Consider the following 26,772-nt stretch of genomic DNA (forward strand, 5'->3'; position numbering starts at 1 on the left):
CTGTGACCCCTGGCTCTCGACTCTCCAGCCCGGGGGAAACATCCTCCCTGCATCTACCCCCTCAATCCCCCTCAGGACCTTGAATGTTTCTATGAGATCACCTCTCATTCTTCTAAACTCCAGAGAGTATCAGCCCAATCTACTCAATCTCTCCTCATAAGACAACCCTCTCACCCCAGGGATCAGTCTGGTGAACCCTCGTTGTACCGCCTCCAAGGCAAGTATATCCTGTCTTAAATAAGGAGACCGAAACTGTGCTCAGTACTCCAGGTGTGGTCTCACCAGGGCCCTGTACAATTGTAGCAAGAGTCACACAGCACAGGAGATGGTCATTCAGCCCATCTTTGATTGAGCTCTCCAATTAATCCCACTCCCCCTGCTCTTTCCCCGTAGTCCTGCAAATGTTTCCTTTACAAGTATTTATCCGATTCCCCCGTTTGAAAGTTACTATTAAATCTGCTCCCACCGACCTTTCAGGCAGCGCGTTCCAGATCACAACAACTTGCTGCGTAAAAAATAAAATGATCGTCTCCCTCTCTGCTTTCTTTGTGAAGTGCCTTAAATCTGTGTCCTCTGGTTACCGATCCTCAAGGCACTGGAAACAGTCTCTCCTTATTTACTCTATCAAAACCCCTCACGATTTTGAGCCCCTCTATTAAAACTTCCCTTGACCTTCTCTGTTTGAAGGAGAACAATCCCATTTTCTCCAGCCTCTCCACATAACGGAAGTCCATCATTCCCTGGAACCATTTTCGTAAATCTCCTCCGCACCCTCGCCAAGGCCTTGACATCCTGCCTAACGTGAGCTGCCCAGAAGTGGTCACACACTCAAATTAAACCTAATCTATTATGAGAGCTTCAGATGAAATAAATAAGGAAAACATAAGAACATAAGAAATAGGAGCAGGAGTAGGCCATACTGCCCCTCGAGCCTGCTCCACCATTTAATACAATCATGGCTGATCCGATCATGGACTCAGCTCCACTTCCCCGCCCGCTCCCCATAACCCCTTATCCCCTTATTGGTTAAGAAACTGTCTATTTCTGTCTTAAATATATTCAATGTCCCGGCTTCCACAGCTCTCTGAGGCAGCAAATTCCACAGATTTACAACACTCAGAGAAGAAATTTCTCCTCATCTCTGTTTTAATTGGGCGGCCCCTTATTCTAAGATTGTGCCCTCTAGTTCTAGTCTCCCCCATCAGTGGAAACATCCTCTCTTCATCCACCTTGTCAAACCCCCTCATAATCTTATGCGTTTCGATAAGATCACTTCTCATTCTTCTGAATTCCAATGAGTAGAGGCCCAACCTACTCAACCTTTCCTCATAAGTCAGCCCCCTCATCTCCGGAATCAACCGAGTGAACCTTCTCTGAACTACCTCCAAAAAGCCTTAACAATGTGCAGGAAACATCTCCCGGTCTCCCGCATTCAACATGGATGGCTCTGGAAAGACGGCTGTGCCGGAACGCAGAAGACCAGATCCTCCGCGGGTCTCCATTGATTTCTTCGCGGCCTCTGTCGCCTGAAATGAGCTTTCCCCCAAAAGGTCACAGCAGTGCCGACGGAAAAGGCTTGAGGAAATTCTCGGTCCTAAGCAAGAATGGGATGAGAGGGTTGTCCGATGAGGAGAGATTGAGCAGATTGGGCCGATACTCTCTGGAGTTTAGAAGAATGAGAGGTGATCTCATTGAAACATGTAAAATTCTAAGGAGGATTGACAGGGTAGATGCTGAGAGGTTGTTTTCCCCGGGCTGGAGAGTCTAGAACCAGGGGTCACAGTCTCAGGATAAGGGGTCGGCCATTTAGAACTGAGATGAGGAGGAATTTCTTCACTCAGAGGGTGGTGAATCTTTGGAATTCTCTGCCCCAGAGGGTTGTGGATGCTGAGTCGTTGAGTATATTCAAGGCTGAGATCGCTAGATTTTTGGACTCTCAGGGAATCGAGGGATATGGGGATCGGGCGGGAAAGTGGAGTTGAGGTCAAAGATCAGCCGTGATCTCATTAAATGGCGGAGCAGGCTCGAGGGGCCGTGTGGCCTGTTCCTGCTCCTGATTCTTATGTTCTTATAAAGAACGAGTCATAAAGAAAGTCTTGGATTTATATAGCGCCTTTTACAACCATCAGATGTCTCAAAGCTTAATAAAGGAAGTTATAAACATAGAAACATAGACAATAGGAGCAGTAGTAGGCCATTCGGCCCCTCGAGCCTGCACCGCCATTCAATATGATCATGGCTGATCCTCTATCTCAACACCATGTTCCCGCTTTTTCCCCATATCCCTTGATGCCTTTTGTGTCCAGAAATCTGTCGATCTCCCTCGTAAATATATTCAGTGACTTGGCCTCCACAGACTTCTGTGGTAGAGAATTCCACAGGTTCACCACTCTCTGAGTGAAGAAATTTCTCCTCATCTCGGTCTTAAATTTCCTCCCCTGTATCCTGAGACTGTGACCCCTTATTCTAAACTTCCCAGCCCCGGGGAAACATCCTCCCCGCATCCAGTCTGTCCAACCCCGTCAGAATTTTATACGTTTCAATGAGATCCCCTCTCATTCTTCTAAACTCTAGTGAATACAGGCCTAGTCGAGCCAATCTCTCCTCATAAGACAGTCCTGCCATCCCAGGAATCAGTCTGGTGAACCTTTGCTGCACTCCCTCTGTGACAAGTATATCCTTTGTCAGGTAAGGAGACCAGAACTGCTCACAATACTCCAGGTGCGGTCTCACCAAGGCCCTGTATAACTGCAGTAAGACATCCTTGCTCCTTTACTCAAATCCTCTTGCAATGAAGGCCAACATACCATTTGCCTTCCTAACTGCTTGCTGCACCTGCGTGTTTGCTTTCAATGACTGGTGTATAAGGACGCTTTACAAAGGGAGTTCCAGTACAAAAAATAAGCAGTGATTAGCATTTCTAATCAGTGCAACGTACATTGCAAACTGATGAAAGTTAATTGTATCAGAACCTGCATGTGGGGCAGAGTTACTTCCCTTGAAGAGATTAACGACTGGAAAATAACAGGCTGGTATTTCCAACATTACAAGGTTCACACACTGCTACCCAATGGAAAATGTTAAAGCCCTCTATATCTGCTAGCATGGAACCTATGTTATGTTACTGAACTCGTAATCGAGAAGCCTGAACTAATAATCCAGAGACTCGAGATCAAATCCCACCACGGCAGCTGGGGAATTTAAATTCAATTAATTAAATAAATCTGGAACTAAGAAATCTAGTTTCAGTAATGGTGATCATGAAACTACTGGATTGTCGTAAAAACCCATCTGGTTCACTAATGTCCTTTAGGGAAGGAAATCTGCCGCCCTTACCCGGTCTGGGCCTATATGTGACTCCAGACCCACGACAATGTGGTTGACTCTTAACTGCCCTCTGAAATGGCCCAGCAAGTCACTCTGCTGTACAGAACTGCTACAAAGAAGTATATATAATATATTTCCTATCACTTGCACAGATATGTTCCTGGCCAGTGTTGCTATGGGTGATGGAGGGAAGATTTAAACCCCAAAGATGCAGTGGGATTCCACAATACTGGAAAAACCCAGCCAATATTTCTAAAGTGATGCTCTGCGCCCTGGTGTTACGGCATCGCAGAAATAAACTCGTTGATGGAATTATGTTTTAATGAACCACTAGTCTAAAGTTTGCCCAGCAGAATCAATGTGTATTTAACTCTAATTGGACAGACTAGTACAAAGAGGCAAAGCAGTGCTAAGTGGTTACGCTCGTTATATCTATGTTCCTCTCAAGCAATTATCAGGATGCCAAAAGAGTCTTAACGTTCCTTTTGGAAGACAATCTCCCTCTAATTAGCTCTTCCTTTTCCAGGCATCATTTCACGGAAAAGAGAGAGGTGCCTGCCAATATAGTACAAAGATGGGAGGAAAAGCAATGTGTGAGGAGGACAGAAAAAATCTGCAAAAGGACATAGACAGGCCAAGTGAGTGGGCAAAAATTTGGCAGATGGAGCATAATGTTGGAAAGTGTGAGGTCATGCACTTTGGTGGAAATAAAATCAAAGAGCAAGTTATTATTTAAATGGAGAGAGACTGCAAAGTGCCGCAGTACAGCGGGACCTGGGGGTACTTGTGCATGAAATACAAAAGGATAGTATGCAGGTACAGCAAGTGATCAGGAAGGCCAATGGGATACTTGGCCTTTATTGCAAAGGGGATGGAGTATAAAAGCAGGGAAGTCTTGCTTCGGTTATACAGGATATTGGTGAGGCCACACCTGGAGTACTGCGTGCAGTTTTGGTTTCCATATTTACGAAAGGATATACTTGCTTTGGAGGCAGTTCAGAGAAGGTTCACTCGGTTGATCCCGGGGATGAGGGGGTTGATTTATGAGGAAAGATTGAGGAGGTTGTGCCTCTACTCATTGGAATTCAGAAAAATGAGAGGTGATCTTATCGAAACGTATAAGATTATGAGGGAGCTTGACAAGGTGGATGCAGAGAGGATGTTTCCACTGATGGGGGAAGACTAGAAGTAGGGGGCAAAATCTTCGAATAAGGGGCCGTCCATTCAAAACACAGAGGAGAAATTTCTTCTCTCAGACGGTTGTAAATCTGTGGAATTCGGTGCCTCAGAGAGCTGTGGAAGCTGGGACATTAAATAAATTTAAGACAGAGATAGACAGTTTCTTAACTAATAAGGGATAAGGGGTTATGGGGAGCGGGGGGGAAGTGGACCCGAGTCCATGATCGGATCAGCCATGATCGAATTAAATGGCGGAGCAGGCTCGAGGGGCCGTATGGCTGACCCATGTTCCTATTTCTTTTGTTCTTATTCAGGCACAGAACATCACGTTCGGAAAGCCGTTCACGGGATGTGTGGGATCGGCAGACGGTAGGAACATTGTCCACAACCCTCCGACATTTCTACGCTCCTCCAATTCCGACCTCTCGCGCCTCCCCGATTTTAATCGCTCCGCCATTGGCGGCCGTGCCTTCAGCTGCTCCAACAACAGCTTGTATTTATATAGCACCTTTAATGTCGTGAAACACCGCAAGGTGCTTCACGGGAGTGGTATAAGACAACAACAACAAAAAATTGACACCGAGCCACATATTACGGCAGATGACCAAAAAGCTTGGTCAAAGAGGGAGGTTTGCTTAACCAGGAGCCAATGTAGGTTAGTGAACACAGGGGGTGATAGGTGAGTGGGACTTGGTGCGAGTTAGGACACGGGGCCGCGAACACAGGGGGTGATGGGTGAGCGGGACTCGGTGCGAGTTAGGATATGGGCCCGAATGCTCCTGTGATGCACCTTGAGACGTTTTACTCCATCAAAGGTAATCTATAAACTACAACAGCTTACGTTTATATAGCCTCTTTAACGCAGTAACACGTCCCAAGGCGTTTCACACGAGCGTTATCAAACAAAATTTGACACCGAGCCACATAAGGAGATATTAGGGTAGATAACCAAAAGCTTGGTCTTAGTGTCTTAAAGGAGGAGAGGTAGAGAGGTTTAGGGAGGGAGTTCCAGAGCTTGGGGCCCAGGCAACAGAAGGCACGGTCGCCAATGGCCGAGCGATTAAAATCGGAGATGCGCCAGAGGCCAGAATTGGAAGAGCGCAGAGATCTTGGCGGGGGGAGGGGGTTGTGGGACTGGAGGAGATTACAGAGATAGGGAGGGGTGAGGAGGCCATAGAGGGGTTTGTAAACAAGGACGAGAATTTTGAAATCGAGGCGTGGCCGGACTGGGAGCCAATGTAAGTCAGTGAGCACAGGGGTGAATACAAATTCCGGAGGTCAGGACGGGCGACGTCTGGAGGTTAAGACCGGCGAGGTCCGGAGATCGGAAGCTGCAGGAGCGGAGGGGGAGAGGGAGGGACAGGCGAGGTAAGGAGGTTGGGACCGGCGAGGACCAGAGATCGGAAGCAGAGGGGAGCGGAGGTAGGGACAGGCGAGGAGTGGACGGACGAGGCATGGAGGGACAAAGGGGCTGGAGCCCAGAGGTGGAGCAGCGTGGACAAGACCAAGGGAAGGCGCAGCACGGGCCAATAGCGAGGCTGTGAGGTGATGAGGCTCACATTGCATACTGTGAATTCCACGTAGAGAGAGGTCCTGTGGGAAGGAGGAAAGTAGGAGTATGTTTGACTCTGTGTGTGTGTGTATTAGCACATGCGGTGGAGCCTGGTCTCCAGTCGTCTTGGATCCCCTTACCCCTGGACCAAGACCGAGCTCTGTCAAGCTCGTGTGGTGGCTGGTGTGCAACGGTCACCCCACGTTAAAAAAATCCATGCACAGGCATCTTCATCGTTTAAAATGAGCTCATCAATTACTTGAGTTCTCATTTTAATGTGGAAGCAAGTCATCCTAACGTATAAAAGCGTTATACAACTGTACAGGGTATTGGTGAGATCACACCTGGAGTACTGCGTACAATTTTAGTCTCCATATTTAAGGAAGGATATACCTGAATTGGAGGCATTTCAGAGAAGGTTCACTCGGTTGATTCCTGAGATGAAGGGGTTGACTTATGAGGATAGGTTGAGTAGATTGGGACTATACTCATTGGAGTTCAGAAGAATGAGAGGTGATCTTATTGAAACATATAAGATAATGAGGGGGCTCGACAAGGTGGATGCAGAGAGGATGTTTCCACTCATAGGGGAGACTAGAACTCGGGAGCATAGTTTCAGAATAAGGGGCCGCCCATTTAAAACGGAGATGAGGAGGAATTTCTTCTCTCAGAGGGTTGTAAATCTGTGGAATTATCTGCCCCAGAGAGCTGTGGAGGCTGGGTCATTGAATATATTTAAGGCGGAGATAGACAGATTTTTGGGCGATAAGGGAGTAAAGGGTTATGGGGAGCGGGCGGGGAAGTGGAGCTGAGTCCATGATCAGATCAGCCATGGTCTTATTGAATGGTGGTGCATGCTCGAAGGGCAGTATGGCCTACTCCTGCTCCTATTTTCTATGTTCTTATGAGCCCGAGGGACTGCCTATGATGATGATGAGTGCAAGTTGTTGGATCTCCTGCTGACAGCAAGGTGAGATCAGAAAGCCAGAGAAGTGGATCGCCGACAGTATTCTGTCGGACCATGGTGCAGCAGGTCAGAAGTCCACATTCTGCCACTACGTTGTGCATTACCAAAGTTCCACTCCGGAATGTTCTTACCTCAACAACAACAACTTGTATTTATATAGCGCCTTTAGCATGGTGAAACATCCCAAGGCGATTCACAGGAGTATTTAAAAAAAATGAACACCGAGCCACTTAAGTAGAAATTAGGGCAGGTGACCAAAAGCCTGGTCAAAGAGGTTGGTTTTAAGAAACGTCTTGAAGGAGGAAAGGGAGGTAGAGAGGCGGAGAGGTTTAGGCAGGAAGTTCCAGAGCTTGGGGCCCCGGCAACAGAAGGCGCGGCCACCGATGGTGGAGCGATTATAATCAGGGATGCTCAAGAGGCCAGAATTAGAGGAGCGCAGACATCTCTGGGGGTTGTGGGGCTGGAGGAGATTACAGAGCTAGGGAGGGGCGAGGGTCATGGAGGAATTTGAAAACAAGGATGAGAATTTTGAAATTGAGGCGTTGCTTAACCGGAAGCCAATGTAGGTCAGCGAGCACAGGGGGTGATGGGTGAGTGGAACTTGGTGCGAGTTAGGACACGGGCAGCCGAGTTTTGGATCACCTCAAGTTTATGTTGGGTAGAATGAGGGAGGCCGGCCAGGAGTGCATTGGAATAGTCAAGTGCAGAGGTAACAAAGGCATGGATGAGGGCTTCAGCAGCGGATGAGCTGAGGCAAGGGAGCGGAGACGGGCGATGTTACGGAGGTGGAAACAGGCGGTCTTGGTTATGCTGCGGACATGTGGTCGGAAGCTCATTTCTGGGCTCAAATATGACACCAAAGATTGCGAACAGTCTGGTTCAGCCTCAGACAGAAGATGGGGAGAGGGATGGAGTCGGTGGAGAGGGAACGGAGTTTGTGGCGGGGACCGAAAACAATGGTCTTCCCAATATTCGATTGGAGAAAGTTTCTGCTCATCCAGAAGTGCTCGTCCTACCTCCTTCAAGGTGATGACCCCAACTTGGTTGCTTTTGTCTGTGACAATGTCGAACATGTTCATCCCCTCGCCATCGATGAAGCTGTAACTGAGCTCGGCGTTCGAACCCTCGTCTGCGTCTTGAGCCAGAATCCTGCCCACGGCAGAGCCTACCATGGCCGACTCCAACACGCTCATCTGGTAGAGTTCTGAGCGGGGGAAAACACACACACACACGTACACTATTACTGAGAAAGGTTTGCAATTTAAACAGACAACCGTCAAACTTTACAATCCTGCCACCGCCCTGCGCCACGCTTAACGCGTGACGAAACAATTTGCGTCTGCAATTTGGATTACTCACTTTAAAAGGAAGTTCTCATTGAACTTACTAGGTTGATTCAGGGGATGAGGGGGTTGACTTATGAGGAAAGTTTGAGGAGGTTGGGCCTCTACTCATTGGAATTCAGAAGAACGAGAGGTGATCTTATCGAAACGTGTAAGATTATGAGGGGGGCTCGACAAGGTGGATGCAGAGAGGATGTTTCCACTGATGGGGGAGACTAGAACTAGGGGGCATGATCTTAGAATAAGGGGCCGCCCATTTAAAACTGAGATGAGGAGGAATTTCTTCTCTCAGAAGGTTGTAAATCTGTGGAATTCGCTGCCTCAGAGAGCTGTGGAAGCCGGGATATTGTATAAATTTAAGACAGAAATAGACAGTTTCTTAAATGAAGGGGTTATGGGGAGCGGGCAGGGAAGTGGACCTGAGTCCATGATCGGATCAGCCCTGATCTTATTGAATGGCGGAGCAGGCTCGAGGGGCTGTATGGCCTACTCCTGCTCCTATTCCTTATGTTCTTATGTAATGGGCCCTGAGAAATTGCCACTGAATAATGAACTATGTTATTGAACTTTTGTCCCTCTCCCAAGTACCAGAAAGCCAACATTTATGTGAACGTTGAGAGCTAATTTGAAGAAACTAGAGGTTGGACGTCAACAGTGAGCAACGGCAGCAGGCTGCCCCCTAGTGGCACTGGAAAGAAACTCTAATTTCATCCCATTCTGAAATTATCTCCTTTTTTAGGGCATCTAAAGATGAACAAAACACATAATTCTCCAAATAATTCCTTTCCTTTGCTGGCGTGGTATTATTTTACTGCTGCTAATATATAGTGAGGAGAAATTGTTTTAATCACTCCAGCATTGGCAGCTACGCTTCACGGATTATGATAGCATAATGCTTATGTTACTGGACCGGTAATCCAGAGGTCTGGGCTAATGATCCGGCGGACTGTGAGTTCAAATCCCACCATGGCAGCTCGGGGAATTAAAATAAAAAATTCAATTAATTAAATAAAAAGCTGGTATCAGGAATGGTGGCCATGGAACTGGTGGATTATCCATAAAAACACAACTGGTTCACTTAGGAAATCTGCCGCCCTTACCCAGTCTGGCCGATATGTGACTCCAGACCCACAGCAAAGTGGTTGACTCATAACTGCTCTGTGAAATGGCCTAGTGAGCCACTCAGTTGTATAAGGCAGCTCACCACCTCCTTCTCGAAAGCAATTAGGGATGGGCAATAAATGCTGGCCTTGCCAGCGACATCCACATGCCGCGAATTAATAAAAATGTGCTGTGTAGACCCCCAAGCTCTGGAATTCCTTCCCTAAACCCCTCCGTCTCTCTTTCCTCCTTTAAGACGCTCCTTAAAACCTACCCTCTTTGACCAAGCTTTTGGTCACCTGTCCTAATATCTCATCACGTGGCTCAGTGTCAAATTATTTGTTTTACTACGTTAAAGGCACTATATAAGAACATAAGAATGTGAGAAATAGGAATAGGAGTAGACCATACGGCCCCTCGAGCCATTCTCCGCCATTTAATACGATCATGGCTGATCTGATCATGGACTCAGCTCCACTTCCCTGCCCGCTCCCCATAACCCCTTATCCCCTTATCGTTTAAGAAACTGTCTATTTCTGTCTTAAATATATTCAATGTCCCAGCTTCCACAGCTCTCTGAGGCAGCGAATTTCACAGATTTACAACCCTCCGAGAGAAGAAATTCCTCCTCATCTCAGTTTTAAATGGGCGGCCCCTTATTCTAAGATCATGCCCCCTAGTTCTAGTCTCTCCCATCAGTGGAAATATCCTCTCTGCATCCACCTTGTCAAGCCCCCTCATAATCTTATACATTTCGATAAGATCACCTCCCATTCTTCGGAATTGCAATGTGTAGAGGCCCAACCTACTCAATCTTTCCTCATAAGTCAACCCCCTCATCTCCGGAATCAACCTAGTGAACCTTCTCCGAACTGCCTCCAAAGTAAGTATATCCTTTTGTAAATATGGAAACCAAAATTGCACGCAGTATTTCAGGTGTGGGCTCACCGATACCTTATGTAGCTATAGCAAGACTTCCCTGCTTTTATACTCCATCCCCTTTGCAATAAAGGCCAAGATTCCATCAGCCTTCCTGATCACTTGCTGTACCTGCATACTATCCTTTTGTGTTTCATGCACAAGTACTCCCAGGTCCCGCTGTACTGCGGCACTTTGCAATCTTTCTCAATTTAAATAATAACTTGCTCTTTGATTTTTTTCTGCCAAAGTGCATGACCTCACACTTTCCAACATTATACTCCATCTGCCAAATGTTTGCCCACTCACTTAGCCTGTCTATGTCCTTTTGCAGATTTTTTCTGTCCTCCTCACACATTGCTTTTCCTCCCATCTTTGTATCGTCAGCAAACTTGGCTACGTTACACTCAGTCCCTTCTTCCAAGTCATTAATATAGATTGTTAATAGTTGGGGTCCCAGCACTGATCCCTGAGGCACCCCTCTAGTTACTGGTTGCCAACCAGAGAATGAACCATTTATCCCGACTCTCTGTTCTCTGTTAGTTAGCCAATCCTCTGTCCATGCTAATATATTACCCCAACCCCGTGAACTTTTATCTTGTGCAGTAACCTTTTGTGTGGCGCCTATAAATGCAAACTGTTGTTGCTCACTCTTAAGTACCACTACAACCTTCAGCGGTTCAAGAAGGCGGCTCACCACCACCTTCTCACGGCAACTAGGGATGGGCAATAAATGCCGGCCTTGTCAGCGACGCCCAAATCCTCAGCATTAATTTATAAAAAAATCTGTGATTAAATATCCTTGACAGAGTGAGAGGCAGGTAGGCGGGATCAAAGGTCAATTGCAAGGTTGTGGGTCAGAGGTTGTGGGTTCAAGTTCCACTCCAGGGACTAGAGCACAAAAATCTAGGCTGACGCTCCCAGTGCAGTACTGAGGGAGCGCCGCACCGATGGAGGGGCCGTCGTTCGAATGAGACATTGAACCAAGATCCAGTCTGCTCTCTCAGGTGGACGTAAAATATCCTATGGCACTATTTTGAATAAGAGCAGGGGAGTTATCCCCTGAGGCCAATATTTATCCCTCAATCAAAATCACAAAAAACAGAAAATCTGGTCATTATCACGTTGCTGTTTGTGGGAGCTTGCTGTGCGCATATTGGCTGCCACATTTCCCACATTAAAACAGTGACTGCACTTCAAAAAGTATTTCATTGGCTGTAAAGTGCTTTGGGACGTCCGGTGGTCGTGAAAGGCGCTATAGAAATGCAAATCTTTCTTTCTTTGTAGAGCCAAGGGTATTTTCTTGTTTCTAAAAAGAGTCTAATGTTCGGAAGTTAAACTCTCTTGTGCTCAGAGTTGGAAAGTTGCGTACAATTGAAATGTAAATAAAAATTAATATTCAATATGATTCTTACATCGGTGCCAAGTGGTGTTAAGCTGAATGATGAAGAGGGCAGATTACGGCCAGCTGTGTTAAAGCTGCAGCATTGTAATTAGCATCTCATTTAGGCTCATTCATCATCATCGTAGGCAGTCCCTTGGAGTCGAGGAAGACTTGCTTCCACTCTAAAAGTGAGTTCTCAGGTGACTGAACAGTCCAATACAGGAATTACAGTCTCTGTCACAGGTGGGACAGACAGTGGTTGAAGGAAAGGGAGGGTGGGACAGGTTTGCCGCACGCTCCTTCCGCTGCCTGCACTTGATTTCTGCATGCTCTCGGCGACGAGACTCGAGGTGCTCAGCGCCATCCCGGATGCACTTCCTCCACTTAGGGCGGTCTTTGGCCAGGGACTCCCAGGTGTCGGTGGGGATGTTGCACTTTATCAGGGAGGCTTTGAGGGTGTCCCTGTAACGTTTCCTCTGCCCACCTGGGGCTCATTTGCCGTGAAGGAGTTCCGAGTAGAGCGCTTGCTTTAGGAGTGTCGAGTCGGGCATGTGGACAATGTGACCCGCCCAGCGGAGCTGGTCGAGTGTGGTCAGTGCTTCGATCAGTGCTGATTACAACAGGAACATTACGTCGCTCAGTTGCTGGTATTCAGCCCACTCCAGAAATGATCAGTGTGTGGTCACTGCCAGGGGAACACTTTCACCCTTCACCATTTAATTGGCTCCCATTGTGGAGAGTGCAAGCTGTGTGGCCAATGAAATATCTCTCAATTATTGGGAGTCAATGGGAGAAGAGGCTTGGCCCTCACAGCCCCTGGCCAGTGCCTTCTCCACATCGTAGAAGCCTAGAAATTTAACGCACAGCAGGAGGTCACTCGGCCCAAAAAAGAGTTACCCAGCCTAATCCCACTTTCCAGCTCTTGGTCCGTAGCCCTGTAGGTTACAGAACTTCTAGTGCATATAAGAACATAAGAAATAGGAGCAGGAGTCGACCACCTTGCCCCTCGAGCCTGCTCCGTCATTCAATAAGATTGTGGCTGATATGATCATGGACACAGCTCCACTTCCCTGCCCACTCCCCATAACCCTTTACTCCCTTATCGCTCAAAAATCTGTCTATCTCCACCTTAAATATATTCAATGACCCAGCCTCCACAGCTCTCTGGGGCAGAGAATTCCACAGATTTACAACTCAGAAAAAATTTCTCCTCAGCTCAGTTTTAAATGGGCGGCCCCTTATTCTAAGACTATGTCCCCTAGTTTTAGTTTCCCCTATGAGTGGAAACATCCTCTCTGCATCCATCTTGTCGAGCCCACTCATTATCTTATACGTTTCGATAAGATCACCTCTCATTCTTCTGAATTCCAATGAGTAGAGGCCCAACCTACTCAACCTTTCCTCATAAGTCAACCCCCTCATCCCCAGAATCAACCTAGTGAATCATATGTAAGTATTTTTTTTAAATGTGGTGAGGGTTTCTGACTCTATCACCCTTTCAGGCAGTGAGTTCCAGACCCCCACCACCCTCTGGGTGAAAAAAGTTCCCCTCAAATCCCCCCTAATCCTCCCACAAATTGCTTTCAATCGATGCCTCCTGGTTATTGATCCCTCTGCTAAGGGAAACAGGTCCGTCCTATCCACTCTATTTAAGCTCCTCATCATTTTATACACCTCAATCAGGTCTCTACTCAGTCTCCTCTGCTCCAAAGTAAACAGCCCCAGCCTATCCAATCTCTCCTCATGGCTAAAATTCTCCAGTCCAGGCAGCATCCTCATAAATTACTTCGGAAACCATCATGAAGCTGTGAAGGAATCATCTTGGTTCACTTTTTCTCTTGGCCACTTATTTTTTTAAAGATCTTTGAAATTTGGAAGGACGATGGAATGTTGAAACAACGGAGTAGCGTTTCATTGTGATGGTGTTGCTTGCACCTAACACAATAATGCACATTGATGCAAGTTATATCAATCGGGCCATAATGTTTGGAAAACCTGACCAAGGTTTCCTAATCGCTAATCAACACAGATACTTGAAAGATAAAAAGACTTGCATTTATATAGCACCTTTCATGATCACCGGACGTCTCAAAGCACTTTACAGCCAATGAAGTACTTTTTGAGTGCAGTCACTGTTGTAATGTGGGAAACACGGCAGCCAATTTGCACACAGCAAGCTCCCACAAACAGCAATATGATAATGACCAGATAATCTGTTCTTAGTGATGTTGACTGAGGGATAAATATTAACCTGGACACTGGGGATAACTCCCCTGCTCTGCTTCGAAATAGTGGCCATGGGATTTACATCCACCTGAGACGGCAGACGGGGCCTCGGTTTAATGTCTCATCCGAAAGAAGCCACCTCCAACAGTGCAGCGCTCCCTCAGTCCTGACCCTCCGACAGGGCAGCACTCACTCAGCACTGCCCCTCTGACAGTGCGGCGTTTCCTCAGTACTGCCCCTCCGACAGTGCGGCGCTCCCTCAGCACTGCCCCTCTGACAGTGCAGCACTCCCTCAGTACTGCCTCTCCGACAGTGTGGCATGCCCTCAGTACTGCCCCTCCAACAGTGCAGCGCTCCCTCAGTACTGCCTCTCCGACAGTGTGGCACGCCCTCAGCACTGCCCCTCTGACAGGGCAGCACTCACTCAGTACTGCCCCTCTGACAGTGCGGCGTTTCCTCAGCACTGCCCCTCTGACAGTGCAGCGCTCCCTCAGTACTGCCTCTCCGACAGTGCAGCACTCCCTCAGTACTGCCCCTCCGACAGTGCAACACTCCCGCAGCACTGCACTGGGAGTATCAGCCTAGATTTTTGTGTTGAAATCCCTGCTCAAGTTCACTCAATTGTCTGCTATGAAAAACTGCAGTGGTTCAAGAAGGCGGCTCACCACCACCTTCTCGAGGGCGATTAGGGATGGGCAATAAATGCCGGCCTTGTTGGTGACGTCCACATCCCGCGAACGAATTTTAAAAAGGGGGCGTGGCTGGGGGACGCGGGCTGCTCGTGTTGGAGTTTCCTTTCGCTCAGCCTGGCGGAATAGCAGCGGCCGATATGCCCATTGAACGTAGGTATACTCGCTGCCGTGGGCTCCACTTGGGGTGTGGCCTTGATCCCTGAAGGCATTTTGTCATAGGATGATTTTTTTTTTTTAGGAGGGGCGAAGGGGATGGCATTGCGCAACAATGTGGAATGATTCCAAGAGGGGGTGGGGGTGGAGCTAGCAATCTCTCCACCCCCTACACCAGAATGTGCAGCCTCTGTGAGATCTTTACGTTCTTCCCCAAGATGTGCCAGGGTTATCAGAATGACCGACGCCTCCCCCCCTCCCCCTCTTTCCCCGCGATCTCGCACACTGCTGGGGTTCCTGCTGGTCTGATACTGGGCTCAAAAGCCAGAGCCTTTTCATCCCCAACGCACGCAAAGGTCCGTCCACTGAGTAACTCGGTAATGGATTAACGAGCCTTTGCACGTTTGCCCTTCAGAACTAATACATAATGTCAGTGTGAATAAATTGGAACTGGATCAAATAACCTTTGTAAGACTGACTTCAGAAGAAATATAGTCTGGTGATATATGTTGAATGCAGTCCCATGTCCCTGTGTTTACATATCACCTTTCGCGTTGAAGACTTACATCTGAGCGAGAAATTCAGTTGGTTAGCGCCAGTTGTTAGCACCCGGTCGGGGCGCTAATGGACCCGCTGAGCCCTTACCGACCGTGCGCTGCACCAGCACCTCCCGCCGCCTTCAGTGCAGGTTTAGCGGCGGTGCTAACAGTTAGCGCTGTGTACTCTAGCCCCGCCCACTGGGTGACGTCACCGGGTGTGCAACGCACCCCCCCCATAGCGCCGTGATCGCGAACTTGACTGCTTTCTCCTGCCGTAGCGCCCGACGCTAATCCCGACATCGGAAGCAGGCGTCACGGAGATGCTGCCACGGCGATATTTCAACGGGTGGGCAGGCGGGCGGTTAAAGTGGAATTTATTTGTACCATTGTATCTCTCTTAGGTGTTCAACACTGTTGCTAATCTCCCCTTGCATTCTCTGTAACATTTCGGGTAGTCCGGCCGACCTCCCCTTTCGGCACTGGGATGTCCGTTTCCTGGCGCCGGGACTTCAGCAGCGCTCCCGCGATAGTGCCTCAGGAATCGGGGTCAGTGCCTCGAGAGGGGTGGGGAACACTTCCCTTAGAGCTCCTCTCCCCTCCTGGGGGCGCTAAAACCCAATATCCCGGTTGGAGGCGGTAAACATCGCGTGGCGCTAACGTTAGCGGACATGCGGTGTCACCGCCTCAAACCGGGCGGTAACGAATTTTTAGCACGAAGTGGTTTACACCATTTACACTTTGGTGTTGTCTTCTTTACAAATGTAGCAGTCATTCTGCCTCCATGAGACCGGTTAATCTCTTTTCAATCCTGTTAATTCAGGAAGGAAAGTCAATCTACTCTCAATAATGCCGTGGGATTGTTAACATCCACCTCAGCAACAACAACTCGTATTTATACAGGGCCTTTATCGGACTGTAACATCGTAGAATGGATAGAAAGACGATGCGTTTCTAAGTAGGAAATTCAGCTGGTTGAGGTCCCACTCCAGGGACTTGAGCACATAAACCTAGGCTGACACTCCCAGTGCAGTGCTGAGGGAGTGCCGCACTGTCGGAAGGGCAGTACTGAGGGAGCGCTGCACTGTCGGAGGGGCAGTACTGAGAGAGCGCTGCACTGTCGGAGGGGCAGTACTGAGGGAGCGCCGCATTGTCGGAGGGGCAGTACTGAGGGAGTGCCGCACTGTCGGAGGGGCAGTACTGAGGGAGTGCTGCACTGGTGGAGGGACAGTACTGAGGGAGCGCCGCACTGTCGGAGGGCAGTACTGAAGGAGCGCTAGACTGTCGGAGGTGCTGTCTTTCAGATGAGATGTTAAACTGAGGCCCCTTCTGCTCTTTCAGGTGGATATAAAAGATCCCATGGCACTATTTCGAAGAAGAGCAGGGTGGAGCCAATATTTATCCCTCAGTCAATGTAACAAAAAAACAGAGTATCTGGTCGTTATCATATTGCTCTGTGTGGGAGCTTGCTGTCTGCAAATTGGCTGCCATGTTTCCCACATTACAACAGTGACTACACTTCAGAACAATGACACCTTCGACAGTGTGGCACTCCCTCAGTACTGCACTGGAGTGTCAGCTTTTTCTGCTCAAGTTTTGTTGAGTGGGACTTGAACCTACAATTTTCCTGACTCAGAGGCGAGGGTGCTGCCCACTGAGCCACACAGCTTCCTTCCAGCTGTTATTCTTCCAAAAAGTACTTCATTGGCTGTAAAGCGCTTTGGAACATTGTGAAAGGTGCTATATAAATGCAAGTCTTTCCTTCTTTGTTCTTTAAGAACTGCCAGAGGGAAGATCGCAACGGCTAGGCTGTTTGAGATAACTGATTGACATTGGACAGCATTCAATCACTGAAGAAGATGTGAGGGGAGGCTGGATAAACACATGAGGGAGAAAGGAATAGAGGGACGTGTTGACAGGGTTGGATGAAGTGGGGGTGGGAGGAGGTTGGTGTGGAGCATAAACACCGGCACGGGGCGGTGGGCCGAATGGCCTGTTTCTGTGCTGCACATTCTTAACAATAAGCCCCTGAACCAATCGATGCATTGACACAGGTACTCACTTTGTGGGAATCTGGGAGGATTGTCGTTGACGTCGGTGAGAGTGATGTTCACAGTTGTTGTCCCCGACAATCCCCCCATTTGCCCGCCCATGTCCTTAGCTTGCACGACCACTTGGTATCCATCCTTAACCTCTCGGTCCATGTTTGATAAAGCTGTCCTGATGATACCTGCGGAAATAAGAGGATTTATTCTGAACTGCAGCCCCGGTAACAGTGCATTTTTGAGAAGCAATCAGCAGGGGGCACCAATACTACTGTCAGAATCGGTTTCAACACAAACCCAAGATTAGCAGCGACGCACATTACACAAAGACTAGGTTAATTTTATCTCAGGATAGGCTGACTGTCCGCCCCCGTTTTCCGGGGAACGTCTCCGGATGTGGTCCCGTGACCCCAGGCAAACCCGGTTCAGAAAACCCGTCCCCGTTTAGAGTTTTTGGGGCGGAAATTGCACAGCGACCAGTTATTTTGCGTGCCAATTGCTGGTGGGAAGGACAGGCTGGGAGCGGGCCGCAGCGCTACACACTGGACCGTTTAGCACTGCCCGCATAGAGCGAAGGTCTCAAGTTGCAAACTCTGCAGTAATGAAAGGCTCCCCCTTAGATCAGCAGGACGCGGGGGGCGGCGGCGGTTGCCATGCCAACAGCCCGGCACGCAAGCAAAGCGCCGGGCTGACCAATCGCGGCACGACCCCGCGTCCAAAGCGCCAAGCAGGACAAAATCGGAGAGATTTTTGTTCAAAGGTCCACACCTCCCCCTTTAACGTACGCCCCCCCCCCCCGCCGCGAGCGGATGGCCGCCCAGTATGCGCACCGTGATTCTGTCGCTAGCATCGCCCCGGCGCAGCACTGGGGCGGGGGAGGGTGACACCCAATTTAGGGTCCGGGGCGCTAACGGGGTCGCTGCGCTGCGCACAGTGATGACAGCGCAGCGGAGCGGGGCGCTATGGGTTACCACCGCCACTAAACACCCGCCGAATTTAGCGTGAGTCGGTAGTAGCGGCGCGCCGTGGTGAAAAGACGTTTCCTGGGGCCGCTAACTGGAGGTGCAGACGACCCGAATTTCTCGGCCCTTGTTTCTTTTTCAAAACGCGAATGTACGGGAACCCCGGGGGGCGCGGGGAGATTCTCGGCCGTTTCCCGCCCGGTTTGAGATCAGGAACCGATTCCAAGAGCCGGTTGAACAGAGGCGGCGATGGCGGCCCCACCTTCCCACAATGCAGTGCGGCGGAGAAAAGGCCCCATCGATGGCTCGGGTTGCACTGCACTCGGGGAGGGGATTGAGTCACCTGACCCCGTTGTTTCGGCCAATGGTGACTGGCTGGCAGGACGGAATCTTTAAAATGCACGGCGGGAGCTGGTGGGGCAACTTTACCTTAGAGATCAGTACGGGAGGGCGGTGTTTTACTGAATAAGGCAAACTCTAAACTCTCCCCCCCGGGAGGAGGATTCTGAAACCCTCTGAGAGACAGAGGGAGCTTCACACATTGTGTGGGAAACCTCAGTCTGTTTGGAACGGATTTACAATTGAGAAATTAACAGTTAGGGTATTTGGGGGCGGGTATAGATGGTGCAGCACTATTGGCAGAACACTCGCAGGATTGGAGATTCTGCGTAAAGCGAAAATGGTGTTGTCTCTACGCGTATTCCACTCACTGAAGCAACAAAGTCGTCATTCCAGTTTTCTTGAAACTTCCCCCAGTTACTTCACTGTGTTCCCAAACCCATATGTCCGTGGATTTAGGAATGGTTAGGAAATATGGTCACCCTATCTTAGGGTAAAGCTCCTCTGGGACTAATCTGGTGCCAGCAAAGTGACCATTATCAGTCGTGTTGTGATTTAAAGTCGGGCTCTCTGACACATTCTGGTTTGCTGTTTGAAGTGTTGGGCCACAACTGGAGTATTGTGTCCAATTCTGGGCACAGCACTGTAGGAAGGATGTGAAGGCCCTAGAGAGGGTGCAGAAAAGATTTACGAGAATGGTTCCAGGGATGAGGGACTTCAGTGACGTGGATAGACTGGAGAAGCTGGGGTTGTTCTCCTTGGAGCAGAGAAGGTCGAGAGGAGATTTGATCGAGGTGTTCAAAATCATGAGGGGTGTACAGGGGAGATCGAGAGAAACTGTTTCCATTGGCGGAAGGATTGAGAACCAGAGGACACAGATTTAAGGCGATTGGCAGAAGAACCAAAGGCCATGAGGAAAAGTATTTTTATACAGCGAGTGGTTAGGATCTGGAATGCGCTGCCTGAGAGGGTGATGGAGGCAGACTCAATCGCGGCTTTCAAAAGGGAGTTGGATAAGTACCTGAAGGAAATAAATGTGCAGGGCTACGGGGAAATGGCGGGGGGGGAGTGGGACTGGCTGAGGTGCTCTTGCAGAGAGTCGGCACGGGCTCGACGGGCCGAATGGCCTCCTTCTGTGCTGTAACCGTTCCGTGATTTCGAATCAATGATCGAACCTTACAGCGCAGAAGGAGGCAAATCTCTCTGTCGTGCCTCTTTGAAAGCTGCCCAGTTTAGTCCCACACTCCAGATCCTTCCCCCCGCCTCTATGACCCTGCAGATTTCGTCCTCTTCAAGTGCATGTCCAATTGCCGTTTGGAAGTTCCTATGGAATCTGCTGGCAGAAACCTTTTAGACGGTGTGTTCCAGATCTTAACAACCCTTGTTGTTAGGGGTGAGTCTGAAGGGGCGGCAGAGAGAGAGGTTTGTGGAGACGGCTGGGTAGTTGGAGCAAAGGAACCGGCGGGAAGTGGGGGGGGGGGGCGAGTTAACTTTAAGAGATCTTAAATCCAGCGGCAAAGCAAGCACCTGACCAGACACCCACAGCTCCTTCGGGCATGGAACCGCATGGCGAGAAAGTTATGGCCTACCTGTCCTTGCCTCCACGGAGAAGTATGGCTGCCCTTGGAGGATGCTGTAGACCACCCGAGCACTGTTTCCGTATGTGGGGTCATCGGCGTCGCTCGCTGTGAGCTGTATTACAGATGTACCTGCACAGAGATGGGAGCCAAGCATAAGAGCATAAGGAATTAGGAGCAGAAGCCGGCCATTCGGCCCCTCAAGCCTGCTCCGCCAGCCATGATCATATTGAATGGTGGTGCAGGCTCAAAGGGCCGAATGGCCTACTCCTGCACCTATTTTCTATGTTTCTATGTTTCAATGATCACTCTACTCGGTACTCCTTCATGGCAAATGAGCCAAAGGTGGGCAGAGGAAACGTTACAAGGACACCCTCAAAGCCTCCCTGAAAAAGTGCAACATCCCCACCGACACCTGGGAGTCCCTGGCCAAAGACCACCCTAAGTGCATCCGGGAGGGCGTTGAGCACCTCGAGTCTCATCGCCGAGAGCATGCAGAAAACAAGCGCAGGCAGTGGAAGGAGCGTGCGACAAACCAGACTCCCCACCCACCCTTTCCCTCAACCACTGTCTGTCCCACCTGTGACAGAGTCTGTGGTTACCGTATTGGACTGTTCAGCCATGTAAGGACTCATGTTTCGAGTGGAAGCAAGTCTTCCTCGATTCCGAGGGACTGCCTATGATGATGGTCAATTGTGTTTCTCTTAAAGGGGAAGGGGAAGGGAATTCTTGGGCAGTACCTTTGGCTCAAATCGTTCTTTTATTAACAGTTGTGCCGGTAATAATTTTTAGACTTACTCGGTTTTTATCACTTACATGGAGACACTTGACTTTACTGTTCCTGTGGCACCCATTAGACAAATTCCCCATGAGCCCCGGAGTTAGAGGGAGAAAGCGCGGGAACATCCAAAGGGATCATTGAAGGACCTCCCATAGCCAGGCCCTGTTGTTTGCAATGGATTCACTCCAGGACATGAGGGATGGTCCCATTACTGAAATCATTGGGCTCAGCAGTGAGAGTAATCCCCGGTGTCCTGGCCAATATTTATCCCTCAGTCAACATCACTAAAAAAACAGATTATAAGAAATAGGAGCAGGAGTAGGCCATACGACCCTCGAGCCTGCTCCTGTGGCACCAATAGGAGAATTGGTCATCATCACATTGCTGTTTGTGGGAGCTTGCTGTGCGCAAATTGGCTGCCGCGTTTCCTTACATTGTAACAGCGTCTGCACTCCCAAAAGTGCTTCATCGGCTGTAAAGCGCTTTGGGACGTCCACTGGTCGTGGAAGGCGCTATATAAATGCAAGTAGTTGGGGCCGAAAGTAACTCCCCCCTCCTGAAGCTCCATTACCGTCTCTAGGGATAGGTCACACCGAGCGGGGGCAGACGGATGGGTTGACCCTGTCCTACGCCGACCCCACACCGCCCATCGATGACCCCGCGTGGGAAAAGCCCCGGTCAGTGCCGCTGACAGCTTTCCCCCGGCGAGACGCTGTGTACACCTAGGCATGTGTCCCCCCTTAAAGGGGAAGATGCGTTGTTGGCGCCCCCATTTTATTTTAATCGTTGACCCGACTCAAAGGTCGCCAGGCAGCCCTGTCACCCCCTTCTCGTGTACCCGGCCCAAACCCTCCCTGGTGGCCCAGTGTGGCCTAACTAAACCCCGTGCAGAGCTCGCAGCGGCCTGCCCCTTTAACTCAAGGGAGGTGGATTTCGTGACGCGTCAGCGCGTCGCTGATGTCTCGGAGCGACGGCCGACCGAGAAAAAAAATCCAGGAGCTGAATATCGGTTGATCCTCCGCCCCGACGGAGAAAAATCCTCAAGGACGCTGAGCGTGTTACACTTCGTCAGAGGGTATTTTCTGCCCCTTTATTTCTTTAAAAAAATAACCTTTCAAAACAAGGAAATACCTTTAACTTTGTTATTATCTGCTACAATCATGAAGATGACCTTAATTCAAAGACATTCTTTGTCCTTTAAGCGCCTTTACCATATCAACAAGAAGGCAGTTTCGAGAAAAAGCACAGATATCAATCCATATAATTTATAAAATTATGTTTTGTCGATGCGGTTAATATTTATACGGAATCATTTTGTGAGTTGTTCCAGCACCTTAAAATCCGACATGCAGATGTAATTGCCAATTTGGTAAAAATCACCATAATGTATTTCTATCCATTGAACGTTCCCTAGATATCCAGCTGTGTATTTTGGCGTTAAGAGCCGGTAAATCAGGGTGACACGAGCAGCAAAAGTTCAGTGGGCAGGACAAGCCAACCTTGTGCAAGTGATGCCAGCCGACACTCTGATACTTTCAGGGCCCCTGACTGAGTGAGTTGTGCGATATGGGATGTAAGGCAGGCTGGGGGAATGGGCGGACTCGAGGCAGATGAAATTTAACACAGAAAAGTGCAAAGTGATACATGTTGGTGGGAAGAACGAGGAGAAGGCATTATAAACTACAGGGTGCAATCCTAAAGGGGTATCTGTGCACAAATCGTTGTCACGGTGACAGGGCAGGTTGAAAAAGTGTTTAAAAAAGCTTACGGGATCCTGGGCTTCATAATAGAGGCACAGAGTACAAAAGCAAGGAAGTTATGATGAACCTGTATAAAACACTGGCTTGGCCTCGACTGGAGCATTGTGGCCAATTCTGGGCACCACACTTTAGGAAGGATGTGAAGGCCTTAGAGAGGGTACAGAAGAGATTTACGTGAATGGTTCCAGGGATGAGGGACTTCAGTGACGTGGATAGACTGGAGAAGCCGGGGTTGTTCTCCTTGGAGCAGAGAAGGTTGAGAGGAGATTTGATCGAGGTGTTCAAAATCATGAGGGGTCTGGACAGAGTAGATAGAGAGAGAAACTGTTCCCATTGGTGGAAGGGTTGGGAACCAGAGGACACAGATTGGCAAAAGAAGGCTGGGACATGGAATAAATTGAAGACAGAGATAGACAGTTTCTTAACCGATAAGGGAGTAAAGGGTTATGGGGAGCAGGCAGGGAAGTGGAGCTGAGTCCATGATCGGATCAGCCATGATCGTATTAAATGGCGGAGCAGGCTCAAGGGGCCGTATGGCCGACTCCTGCTCCTATTTCTTATGTTCTTATGTTAACCAAAGGCGACATGAGGAAAAACGTTTTTACGCAGTGAGTGGTTAGGATCTGGAATGCGCTGCCTGAGAGGGTGGTGGAGGCAGACTCAATCGCGGCTTTCAAACGGGAGTTGGATAAGTACCTGAAGGAAAAAAATGTGCGGGGCTGACTGAGGTGCTCTTGCAGAGAGCCGGCACGGGCTCGACGGGCCGAATGGCCGCCTTCTGTGCTGTAACCGTTCTATGATTCCAATAGAAATAATAGGCAGGAATGTTCTAAAATGACCAATTTCTTTGAGGAAGCTACCGCAAGGTCACTGCTTACCCATCGGGGACATCTCAGGAACGCTCGCTGCATAAGGTCCGTCGAGAAACTGGGGCTCATTGTCGTTGATGTCCTGGATCTTGATGATGAATTCGGACTCGGGCTCCATGGGTCTCCCGGTCCATCTGTCCAGGGCCTGTGCACGCAGGGTGTAGTGCGTCTTCTCCTCGCGATCCAGTCTCTGGACGGCGTGAATGTCTCCGGTGTTGTCGTCAATGGTGAAAACAGTGCCTGCCCCGTCACCAGACAGGATGTATCTGACTGACCCTTCTCCTTTGTCCATGTCAGAATGAAGCTACAATTACAGAATGAGAAGCTGGTTTTATTACCCTTGGCTTTTCCCACCTCCCCCCAATTAATCTCTTCCGATATCCAACCTTGCTGGTTTCCCCCGCTGTCTTACTTTCTCCTTCGCTGGAGATACTGGGCGGGTGCGGCCCACGGAGCCCCGGTACATGTTTACACCTCTGACTATTTCATCCCCGCGCTGCTTGCCTCAGAGCAGAGATGGTCACGAGGAGATTTGATGGAGGCGTTCAAAATCACAAAGGGTTTTGCTCGGAGGAAATAAGCAGAAACTGTTTCCAGTGGTAGTAGGGTCGGTAACCAGGGGACACAGATTTAAAGTGATCGGCAAAAGAACCAGAAGGGGAGATAAGACGAGTTGTTGTGATCTGGAACGCACTGCCTGAAAGGGGTGAGGGGTGGGGGCACGGTGGGGGGGTGAGATGCAGGTGGGGTGTGTGCGGGTGGGGGGTTGCGGGGGGAGGTGCAGGGCGGGGGCGGGGTGGGGAGTGGGGGGGTGCGGGGAGAGGTGTGGGGGGAGGTGCAGGGTGGGGGTGGGGTGTGGAGTGGGAGGGGTGCGGGGGGAGGTGCAGGGCGGGGGTGGATGTGCGGGGGGGTGGTATGGGGGTGGGGGCGCGAGGTGCAGACGGGGTGCGGGGTGAGTGGTGCGGGGGGAGTCTGTATGCGGGAGGGGAGGGTACGGGGGGGTGCAGGGTGGGGAGAGGTTCGGAGTGGCGGGGGTTGCAGGGGTGCGCGGGGTGGGGGTTGCGGGGGAGTGGTGTGGGGTGGTGTGCAGGGTAGGTGTGGGGGGTGCAGGGGAGGAGGTGCGGGGGGGATGGTGGGATGTGTGGTGGGTTTAAAAAAAACTCTGTGGCTGGAGGTGTTGGGGCCGGGAAAGCTCCCTGACTTGGAGCCGGTTTGGAAGCTGGGCTGTGATTCCCGGATCTTACCTTGCCGACATATAACGGCTCTGTCCCAGTGTATTCCTCCAACACAAAGAACTGGTTCCACACCCAACCCCTCTTCACACGATGATGCAACCTGTCACGTTGCTGCTTGATCTCCGCCGCTGTTACTGGCTGGGCTCCGAACACTTGCACCAAATCAGCGAGACACAGCAATAGGCTTGTCCCCAGTAAGTATTTGTTTGCCATTGTATTGTGAATCCACGCGGGCAATCGTTGCAGGAAATCTCGGTGAAGCTGGGACAGACAGGGGCCAAGCCGTTGCAAACTCTTTTTTTTGTAAACTTGGCGTGACAGTCCTTGGTCAAGTAATATCCTTGTCAAGCATTAGGGGACAGCAGGTCTCCTCAGACTTGTGTTATTCACTTCATTGCTGGCAATGTTTAAATCCTTTTAATCCAAGGGAATCCGGCGAAACTTCATCAATGCTCGACCTGCAAAGATAACACAAGGGAGCTTTCAACAATGTGCTGTGAGCGTAACGAACTGCAAAAGGTTTCAGAATTTATCATCAAACCTTATAGCACATGCACCATTGAGTCCTCTGACATGCAATAGGCCGATGTGAAAACAAAGCCTACTTGTAACCAGCCTTACTTATAACAAAAAATGGTTCAATTAAGCACGCCGCACGACTAACTAACACCGCCTCCAGTGTGCCAGTGCAGCCTTCGGCCAACTGAGGAAAAGAGTGTTCGAAGGCCAGGCCCTCAAATCTACCACCAAGCTCATGGTCTACAGGGCTGTAGTAATACCTGCCCTCCTGTATGGTCAGAGGCATGGACTATGTACACCTCAACTCGCTGGAGATATATCATCAACGATGTCTCCGCAAGATCCTACAAATCCTCTGGGAGGACAGGCGCACCAACGTTAGCGTCCTCGTCCAGGCTAACAACCCCAGCATTGAAGCACTGACCACACGATCAGCTTCGCTGGGCAGGTCACATAGTACGCATGCCAGACACGAGATCCCCTAAGCAAATACTGTATGCGGAGCTCCTTCACGGCAAACGAGCCAAAGGTGGGCAGCGGAAACGTTACAAGGACGCCCTCCCTGATAAAGTGCGACATCACCACTGACACCTGGGAGTCCCTGGCCGAAGACCGCCCTAGGTGGGGAAAGTGCATCCGGGAGGGTGTTGAACTCTTCAAATCTCAACGTTGCGAGCGTAAAGAGGTCAAGCGCAGGCAGCGGAAGGAGCGCGCGGCAAACTAGTCCCACCCACCCCTTCCCTCGGCAAATATCTGTCCCACCTATAACAGAGTCTGTGGCTCTTGTATTGGACTGTTCAGCCACCAAAGAGCTCACTTCAGGAGTGGAAGCAAGTCTTCCTCGATTCCGAGGGACTGCCTATGATGATGATGCTTATATCAGGAAGGGTTCTCTGCACACGTTTGTTTGTGTGTGATAAAGACTTGCATTTATATAGCCACTTTCAAACAATGGATGTCCCAAAGTGTTTTACAAGCCAATGAAGTGCTTTTTGGAGTGTAGTCACTGTTGTAATGTAGGAAACGCGGCAGCCAATTTGCGCACAGCAAGCTCCCACAAACAGCAATGTGATAATGACCAGATAATCTGTTTTTTTAGATATGTTGATTGAGGGATAAAGATTGACCCCAGGACACCGGGGATAACTCCCCTGCTCTTCTTCATTATAGTGCCGTGGGATCTTTTACGTCCACCTGAGAGAGCAGACGGTGTAATGTATGCTCACAGGTTTGTAGAGCTGTTGCTTCATCAGTACGCTCGCGGCCTTCCGCGAGAGGTGGGCGCCAGAGGGACTGGAGTGCATCAT

At 49.7% G+C, this 26,772-nt stretch overlaps 1 protein-coding gene across 1 annotated transcript in view; it reads right to left on the bottom strand.

The window, feature by feature from the left end:
* The window catches only part of LOC139263734 (cadherin-20-like), a 66,575-nt gene extending 41,416 nt beyond the window's left edge, over positions 1 to 25,159 (bottom strand). The window contains exons 1-5 of the mRNA XM_070879766.1: positions 24,956 to 25,159; positions 23,721 to 24,015; positions 20,314 to 20,433; positions 17,441 to 17,608; positions 8,042 to 8,229 (exon numbers count right to left, since the gene is read on the bottom strand). Coding sequence (XP_070735867.1) covers positions 8,042 to 8,229; positions 17,441 to 17,608; positions 20,314 to 20,433; positions 23,721 to 24,015; positions 24,956 to 25,159 — 975 coding nt within the window. The remainder of the gene's footprint in view (positions 1 to 8,041; positions 8,230 to 17,440; positions 17,609 to 20,313; positions 20,434 to 23,720; positions 24,016 to 24,955) is intronic.
* Between the last annotated feature and the right edge of the window lie 1,613 nt (positions 25,160 to 26,772).

Source organism: Pristiophorus japonicus, chromosome 5 (assembly GCF_044704955.1).
Source record: "Pristiophorus japonicus isolate sPriJap1 chromosome 5, sPriJap1.hap1, whole genome shotgun sequence".
Taxonomy (NCBI): Eukaryota; Metazoa; Chordata; class Chondrichthyes; family Pristiophoridae; genus Pristiophorus; species Pristiophorus japonicus.